At 40.2% G+C, this 9927-nt stretch overlaps 1 protein-coding gene across 1 annotated transcript; it reads left to right on the top strand.

The window, feature by feature from the left end:
- Positions 1–324: 324 nt before the first annotated feature.
- On the top strand, positions 325–4539 carry LOC140931276 (synaptotagmin-9-like). The gene is made up of 3 exons (XM_073381047.1): positions 325–677; positions 1325–1389; positions 2508–4539. Exons 1-3 carry the CDS (start codon positions 330–332, stop codon positions 2872–2874), a joined length of 780 nt encoding a protein of 259 aa, XP_073237148.1. The 5' UTR covers positions 325–329; the 3' UTR covers positions 2875–4539.
- The last annotated feature ends 5388 nt before the right edge of the window (positions 4540–9927 follow it).

Genomic DNA, 9927 nt, shown 5'->3' on the forward strand with positions numbered 1-9927 from the left:
CATACCTAATTTTCTAAAATCCTGCAATACATAGCTTTTTCGTGACTGGATGAAGAGTTAAATAGCGGCAGCGGTGAGATTTGGTAATTTTTGGCGGGCTTTGGACACTTTTGTGTGGTATTGTTTATTATACTGAATAAGGTGGCTCGAACTTTTGATAAGTAGGACAAAGTGTGAAATTCAATTGAAATTTCTTTTTGGTGTACCGTTTGTTATGCATGGCGAGGTGGTTCTAACATCTGACTCTGCAAAATGCCCGGCGTTATACGCTAGTCAGATGAAAGGTTCTACTTTCTATTCACATTGTTATATCCCTTTTCAGATCTAGGATGCAGTCATATGTAATCGTTGTCTCAGTCGTTGCTGGCGTATCGGTGTTCGCTGTTCTTGTATATTTGGTTTTGAGGATCTACAAGAAAAGGGAGGAACGTGGAACGGACGCGGAAACAAAAGGACTTTGTCCTCCCAGTATAATCCTCACATCGTCTAGTCCAAGCCAGTCCAAGAAGAAACTTTACTCGCCAGTTGGAGGAAGAGCTACATCTAAAGAAACCGAGGAAAAGGTGGCTAAAAGAAAGAAGGAAGAAAGAAGTGTGTGGCATCCGCCAAAGAAGACGGAAGGCTTGCCCATAATAAAAGCTACGATGGTTCAACCGACGGTGGTAGAAAGAAGCAAGGTACGAATGTCAATGTCAGGATTTAGCAAGGGAGTATTAATTGGGAACATTATTTTTACGTCTCCAACTGGAGACGGGACCGCCATTTTGCGTGTTCATGCGAACCACGCGAAGGTGTAGCCGCTTACAGTGCAAAGACTCAGTTATTTTAAGACCCTGAGTATTGGTCGGGTCCCGGCGGGGATCGAACCCGCGACCTCCCGCTCTGCAGTCAAGCGCTCTACCGACTGAGTTAATCCTGCCGCGGACCTTAGGGTTTATCCTAGAAGCGCTTTCGTAAGGTTTGAATGAGGGCGGATAAAGGTTGGGCAATGAAACAAGCGCTTCTGAACAAAAAGGTGTGATGCAGTGGTCTGGGACTCTGCTTGGAAATGTCGCGTGTTTTGGACTTCGGTAAGGGCTTGCGTAGTCTGCGTAGCAGGCGCTTGAAAGTATTAAATGGGCGTAAGAAAGAACGGACGAGCGAGGCGCGCGAGGGAGATAAGCGAGGCGAGAGAGAGCTACCTCTTCCCTCACGTGTCTCCCTCGCACGCGCCCGTTCTATCTTGCGGAATCGGAAATCTACAGAAAAAGTCATGCTGCACGTACGCGCGTGCAGAGTTGTTGTTTTGCTTATTAATCTTTCTCTTGTGTTTAATTTGCTCCAGGAACAAGGCGGAAGAGGACGACTCACCTTCACACTTCATTATCATTATCGATATGCTTCAAGGAGGTAAGTGGATGTTCTTTTCATGCCATGTAATGTCGGCCCAAATGTGTTTACGGGGCTCTGTCAAGGGAATTCTTGTTATAAGGGTGTTATAATTTTGATGAGTACCTTTCCTTTCCTAATACTGACTTCTCCAACACGAAGGCAGAGTTCTATTAAAGTCTTGGAAGAAAAATACAGGATATGATTTTTTTTGGCAATTTTTCATGAAAAAACTTGATAATTTACTTTACCTTTTTTTAAACTGAGTTGCAGTCCTTTTCCTCCTAGTCTGCTACACAGCCGTTTTTGGCGTCGTCACGCAACGCTCCTCCCCAATCTTGGGGAGGAGCGTTGCGTGACGACACTAAAAACGGCTGTGTAGCAAACTGTTTTCCTCCTGGCCAACCGAAAATAATTTCCTGATTTGTTAGCTGCTGAACTAATGGCACTTTTTTCTAATCAAATAGTAAATAGGATACCTTAGCTGAATCTTGAGTGGCGACAAAATAAACAAACAAACAAAATAACAGCAACAGCGCACCACGTGTGAAACCCGACATGCTCGCTCCAACCCCAGTCCTCGTTTATCACTGGCTCTGAAAACTTTGTAACTTGGTTTTTCTCAGGCAACAAGCAAACAGAGTTTTTAGTTCATATGCTTTTAAAGAACTCTAACCAAACCTGGAGCATTTTCTGTTTAAATGTTGTAGGTACATCTTTAGTTTCCTTTTTTTTACTCAACGGGCGGTAGACTGCGAGCAGTCTATCTGTTTCTTCAGATTTAGTAAGGTGAGTGCACGCGCGCGCGAGTGTTGAACGGTGTAGCCGCGAGACACGAGAAACGAGGGCGGCAGCCCGAGAAGAAAAATTTCGTGCCTCTTCCGTCTCGCGCCTTCAGTCACGTGCGTTTTCATTTGCGTGTCTCGGGCGTTTTGCTCGACGGACCAAGAAAAAAGAGGAGACTGCTCGTAGTCTAAACGGGCGGGTGCCCTGTTTACTGAAGAAAAGTGACCTCGCCTTATCAGACAAAAAGTGCGGAAAATGCAGAGTATTTTCCCCTTTTGCTTTGCAATAATTTCTCCTCAAAACTGGTCCGCTTGATCGCCCTTAAATTATTTTTTAATGTTTATTTTTGTTAGATCTGTGCTTCTGGTAAAGCTTGACAGCGCGCAGGATCTTCCTGCCAAAGATGATGACCTGCTACCAGATGTTTTCGTTAAAACTCAGCTTATTCCCAGCCGCCAACGAGTTTACATCTCCAAAGTGCACAGAGAAACTGCCAACCCTGTCTTCAACGAAGCTTATGAATTTGACATTGAGTACCCAGAACTTCAGCAACAGCGGCTTTTATTTCAAATTCTTGACTATGATTGTATGTCTCGTTACAAACCTATTGGGGAAGTCAGCGTGCGTTTGGCCGAGTTAGGAACGCATGGATTTAATATTTTAAGAGAGATTTCTCTCTGTGTTTATATTTCTAGACCTCAGAAAGAATCGTCTCTTTGAGGTCCGGTAAGACATAGGTTTTTCGACGTAAATTATGTGTATATAGCTTTTTTGAAATATTCTCATTGTAAATATAGGGTAATAATTATAGTATTAGATTTTCCGCTGGATGTAACACCTGGTAGTCTAAATACTTCAGGGGCACCCATCGAGAATATAGTTTAAAACCACTTAAACATAGCATTGTTGAACGTATTTTGGTATTTAAACGGTAGAAATAGACATATTTTTATCCCCTAAAGTTTTTTCATCTGTTCGGAATTCCTAGCTGAAAGTCCAGTGATCCGAAAATTATATGGATCAAACCTTACCTTTTCGAAAATTTCAGCCAGGAAAAAGGCTCCCGAAAATTCTAGGTGACCTCTTTAGGGTAAAAATCCGTTAAAAATGGGCAATTATACCATTTTTTAGATGTTCGAAAATCCTAAGAGAGGCAGGCAAGCAAGAAATTTTACTACAAATGTTTCGAAAATTCTAGATCTCAAATCGTTTTCCGAACAGATATTTTCCGAAAACTGATGTTGGGTGCCCCTGACACTTGCCTATTAGGACACCGGCACAAGAATCGCAAGAAAAAAATCATTTTATTCTCTTATGTTGTCGCCTGAGAAAACAGCCGGATTTCGCGACGTCTCGTTTGCTTTCCCACGAAATGACTTCTTATGAACGACTGCAGAAATTCCATACTGATGACGTGCGTGTTACTATCCAGGGGCCCGTTTCTCGAAAGGCCCGGTAACTTTTCGGGTCCGAAGGCAAATTTTGAAATCGTAACCTGTTTAAAAGTATTTTGAATAGAATTTTTCCTCGTTAACTGATAATTTCATTGTATTACTTTCAAAATTTTTCAAACTTTAATGTTGAATGCAAACACGGCAAACATAAAACAGCTTTTCGGGCCCGAAAGTTATATTGGTATTTTCGAGGAACGAGCCACAGATCTTATTGGTTAAAAAATTGCTTCAACCAATCAGGAGACCTACCTTGATCTGGGTTGCCACACGTCATCAGTGTGGAATTTCTGCACCCGTTTCTCAAACGTCATAGTGGCGTGTTCCGAAATGTCTGCTGTTTTGTCAGACTGTCTATGATTTTTACTGAAAGCAACAAAAGGACTATTTCAGTGTGATTACGGTTTATTTTTTTTATTTATTTTAAAGGGATACTACAGGAGATATATCAAACCCAAAGTGTGTTTGCAACAATGAAACATGAGATAAAAGGTTCCTTGCTTTCTTAAGAAGTACTTTATAATGGCAATAAAACTATTTACGGTTGTCTTCGCTACGAACGATGAAGAAGACTGCACCTTGAAATGCAGACTAACCTCTCCTTACGGACACCTCTATAATGCAGACACCTCTCTATTACGGTTTCTGGTCCCAGAAATGCCAAAAATCCTCCATTCCCTACCTCTATAATACGGACACCTCTGTAAAGCGGACACCTGGTTCTGTCCCTTTGGTGTCCCGTATTAAAGGGGTTTGACTTTAGTTAGGCTAACTTTTTTTAGGTTGTCAGGCCACTGTGATATAGCTCGGTAACTTGTTTTCATATGAGGTTATGAACTCCTTGATCGGTATGACTAATAATAGTTTCCTTTCTTGTCTACCATGCATTACCGTGAAATAAATAGTAATAGTTAATCTCTTGTCTGAAGAAAAAGATGCGAATTCATTGAAAGTGGTCACAATGTAATTTTAAAGCACCTTTCTAATTTGCAGTCACTCATGGCCATCAAAGCCTAAAGGTGATGTTACATGGGACGTGTCGCAACGACGATTTTTTGCGCAACACAGCATTGCAATGTTGGAACAATGTTGCCACGCTGTGTTGCGCTAAAAATCGTTGTTGTGAATCGTCCCGTGTAACATCATCTAAGGCCCTTCAGTCTTATTTTATTCTTCTCTTGAAATGCTTTTGAATTCCGCTTAAATTGAAGTAGATTTTTGGACATTTCCTACTAACAGCCCCCTCGGACTGCTAACACTTCAGATCATACTTAGCCCCATTCAATAATTGTTAGTTGTCAGCAATAAAGACTGCCGCTGTGGCTGGATTTTGCAGTTCGTTTGTATCCAATCAGAATGAAGATGGAATACCGCAAACCCTCTATTAAGCCCCGCCTCTCTAATAACCCCCCCCAACCTTTCCAGGCGGGGAAGAAAGTTTTAAGCCCCCCTTTTTTTAGCTAGCCTTTATGCTTTATTCCTAAATGATAGAAAAAATGATAGCAAAAACAACAAAAATATTCTGTGATTACAAAATGCCTCGACAATAGACCTTATTCAGGATGTCCGCCATCTTTGCCACCCGTTGGGATTGATGGGATAAAAGCAATGTCACGTGGTATTTCGGGGACAGAGATAAAATCGCGGTCGAGTTTATTTATTCTCTGAAAATGAGAAGACATTTATTTTAGTCTTACAAAATGTACAGTTCGAGTTTCGACGAGTTTTACATTATTACGGCCTGCTGTCAGAACATCTGCAGAGTCGCTACTACATCCAAAAAGGAAACAATGAGCACTTCCACCCAAAATTCTCCATTATCGTCTTTTTGATAAAAAAAAAAACTTCTTCGTTTTTTTTTTCAAGAATAAACAAACTCGTCCGCGATTTCTTGTATTGATCACTACAGAAAATACCATAACATACCACAATGCTCTTTGCTTTTGTCACCCCAAAATTTTGCATAAGCATTGTCTTCAGTTTCTCTTGGGAGTTGACCAACAAAGAGCATTATGGTATACTATGGTATTTTCTGTGGCGCTCAATTAGCAGATTTTATCACTTGCTTGCCTCCTTCGAAACCACGTGACATCGCTTTTGTCCCATCAGTCCTTACGTGCGTGCAAAGATAGCGGGGATCATGAAGAAGGTCTATTATCATAACAGACTCTATTTCCACCGCTCTCTCAGCTCCAGTCTCGTTTCTCCCCGAGAAGATAGCGCTAGAGGTGATCGTTTTAGTGCGTAAGTTTTTCATATATGGTAATTATAATTTACCGAAATATATTCACCACTCTTGGGAAGTGAGGAAATACATTATAATTACGATATATATGAATTACCTTCCCGTGAGTGGCCGATCATAACATCATTTAGGCGGACCGCAGGCTCATTTCCAGCTATTTGCCGAACAGCGGCTGGCAATCAAGCTTTTAAGCCTGTTTCATTACCAATTTGCAGGAGACTGTCATGATAAAGTATGACAGCTATTTAATTACTGTCTACCATTGGTGACTGCAAAGTAGGGCATATGGCTGTGTAGCATTGTTCTTAACGATAATGACTAACATTTAAAGGAACTAGCTCATTTTTGTTCAAATTATAGACAAACCGTTTTGTAATTGAGCGCAGCTTGATCAATGGTCGCAATTTTCGATTCGTTTCTACGTTGAAAAGAATGACTTAACGTCAGACTCTATGGCCGTCCCTGAGTAAAGAAGCAGGTGCTCCCAAAACGTATCGTCAGTTAATTAAACACTCAACCTTCGGCGTAACAAATGAAGCTCGCAGGCAAGTGAAAAACAAAGGCCGGGGAGGTGTGTTTCTGAAAATCGTCATAAAGCTGATAGAGGAGGATTGCACCTCAAATTTTAGGCTTGCATCGCACTTGAGTTGTTTCGTTGAGTGCTTCAATGTATAGAAGGCAAAGCCTAGAAGAATTACTTGCCAATGATTTTTTATGGTTTTAGAATACAAATTAATGGAAATCCTACGAAAAAACGAAAGAAATGCAAGCACAACATTGGTATTTAATGAAGGATTTTAGTTTACTATTTGGAAATAGTTTTGCTAAGTTTATCCGTCTTTCGTCTCTTTCTACTAAGCTGTATTCAAACGCACTACTTAACAGGGAAAAGGAACTTGTAAACCGTCGAGGCAGCATTTTTTCTAGATGCGTCTTACTGATTTCATCCTGTGTATCTCTAATATTCTCAAACGTGCTTTTCAACACGGAAACGGAACTAGTTAAAAAGAAGCATTTTTTCTACAGATGTGTACCTCACTGTTTTTTCCTTGATTTGTTACTGACCTAATAAATCCCAAGGAACTAACCTGATAAACAACAAAGTGTGTTTTTAACAGCTTGCCTAAGTTCTCTCATCTTCCAGAAATGCATCAATGGATTTAAAGAAGAGTTTAAGAAAATTAGAGTCTTTGTAAATTCCCTAGCAAGATAACCCGATAAAGGTATCCCTCTCTGGGGTGTTACAGCCTGCGCTATAATAAAAGGAAAATAGCAAAAAGCTAAGACCAGCTGTATCCACAGGGCATTAGAAACTGCTTTCCTGTATCGGGCTTTGTTCAGGAGTGTTGTTTGCTGGAGCTGACCTTGAAAAGAGCGATCCTGTACTTGAATACGGTTACAACGTAGAGTGACAAAAATTTTTGTGTAAGAGATACCGGAGACGACGAGACACAGAGGTAAACTTATCTTACCCCACAATACCAATATACGAATGTCCCAAAAGTAAGATGAAGTACTAACAATGGACAAAATCCACAAAATGGCTACGGTCATACGTGTTCTTTTCAAAGTTACAACTTGTCTATACCTAAGCCCTAGCAACAGAGCTAGGAGTCTGTCCATGCTTGTTGTGGTCAGAGTGAGTAAAGATACTGAACACATAACGTAGCTAGTGATAATACTCGATAGAAGGGCGTAATAGCAAATATCCCATCTTTCGTTCAAAACAGACATCAAATAAGAAACATACAGAGGCTCGACAATGATGCCAACACAGAGATCAGTTATCGCCAGGTTTAGATACAGTAGTTTGGACGGTGGATGGAGTGAACGCGTCTTGTATAGCGCAATAAGGACCAGAGAGTTTTCAACAAAAGCAGTCATGGACAAAAAAATATTTGTCGCTAAAAGAAAGGTCACCTCGTCATGTACTTCTACTGTGAATTCTGTTGAGCAATACAGTTCCGCTCTGGTTTTCTTGTTTTTCTCTCCTGTAATGTTTGTAAATTCTGCCATCTCTTTTCAAAACAAATCAGTTACAGTTTGCTAAAACATATATCACCAGTTTTATGACTGTCATGAGGGCCAGGATGCCACTATTCCACACTTCAGTCAACTGTCAACTAGGTCCGTGGAAGTTTCCTTTTCGCAAGCGATGTCTGTTTTCAATAAGCAACCTGTTTAAAGTGAATAAAACAAACAAGCAGCAAACAAAAGGAAAAAGGGACGAGTTTTTCAGATGTCAGTTCGTACGGTCAAACTGTCCATGTTCAAGGGAGTTAAATAAACTAGGAACGGTTCAGTTGGGAATTTGATATGAACTTAATTAAATAGGTCCGAATAGGAATAAAACTGAAAAACTGACAACTAATGGAATCAAAGAAAGACTATCGTCAACTCGTGGGAACGTTGTTTAGGAAATAATCAAATGGTTATCAATCGGTTTTCCCACAGTAAATTGTAGGAAATGATAGAAATTCAGATTGTTTATCCATATATTAAATATACTATCTTTTCCCTGGAAACACAATAGAGTGTTTTCACTCACGTGGCCAGCATATATGCAAATTTATTGGAACAAAAGAGAGCGTTTGCATAAGAAAAGAGTTCAACTCCCAGAGGATTGGTTTGGGACACCAACATGGCCACCGTTTCATTGTTTTGGGACACCAATATGGCCGCCGTGACGTCATGTGAAAACACTCTATACTTTTCTTGCTGTTTATTGCACTTTATTAAATAAGAGTTATGTATTAAGGTATATATTTAAAGAAAAACAACAAAACAAATAAGCAAAAAAAGACCAAACAAACCAAAACGGGAAAAAAAAAGAAAGAAAAAAAGAAGGAAGAAAGAAAGGAACGAGCAGGACTCGAGCCCGGCACCTTCAACTCGTTGCAACTTTACCTAACCACTACACGACTAAGGCTGATTACGTCACTTTGGCGAGAAGTTTTTTATTTAATGCCTTTTCCACGGAAAATCCACCGGCAAACGCCATTAAAGATGATCGAGCCACGTAAAACGGCGCCACTGACAGTTAAAACAACAACAACAACAACAACAACAACAAAAACAGAACGCATTTCATGGCAACATGAATGAAAGAACATACGATGTATGCTTTACAAAGCCGATACACCTCGTTTGCGAAGTACGATGCAAAACATATGTTTTCTCCACGAGTTAAAAACGGATCAAATAGCAATAACTTGTACAAATAAAAGATAGCTTGAGATAGCAATTAGCAGTCAGTCTTGCTGTTATGCCATTTGGCTGTATGGTTATAGCCTTTTGTTTGAATTTAATCCAACTTCAGCGCCTTAAGGACGGACCATCAGATACTCAGCCTCATTCATTAATTGTTAAATATTCGCCGCTGCAACGACTTTCCGTTTCTTTACTTCTGGGCCTCTGAATGAAGGACAACTTTTATACAATCCGAAATCAGTTCCGAAATATCGCCGGAAACTCGAGTTCGCTTTTGTCTTTGCTGTTCCGTTATTATAGTTTAGCATCTGGGGGTCATCAATGTGTTTCTATTTAAGTTTCTGTATTTAAGAGAGAATAAGCTCATCTCTGTTGGCAGAAGTCAATCTTGGAAACTTGCACGACGGTCATCTGAATCGGACCGATCGATTGCGCAATAAAAAAATATTGTTTTCGAAATGTAACCGCATTAGCAGAGATTCTTCGTGAACAGATCGGAACAGTATTGTTCTAAATAAATATCAAAAAGAAAAATAAAAGGCTTCTTCCGAATAAACGGTTACGTGCTGTGCTTTCCAGTTTCCAGGGCGTACTAAAAGTGCCGGAAATAGGAATTTTGCTAAGCGTGTTTTATTTGTAACGAGAAAACAAATCTTTTACTAATTAATGCCGAAAAATATAACTGGCGGAGGGTCTCCTACAAGAAAATCTCCTATTAAAAAACACTCTAAGACAACCCCTTAATTTTCCAGTTATTGCAAAAGTGATTTCATAATACCTTGGTGTCTAACTCACAGAATCACGGGCGCGCCACCTAGTGTTTCTATTGCATGATAAAACTCTCCCCGCCGCGTGTCGCTTTTTCTT

The sequence above is a fragment of the Porites lutea genome, chromosome 3, assembly GCF_958299795.1.
Source record: "Porites lutea chromosome 3, jaPorLute2.1, whole genome shotgun sequence".
Lineage (NCBI taxonomy): Eukaryota > Metazoa > Cnidaria > Anthozoa > Scleractinia > Poritidae > Porites > Porites lutea.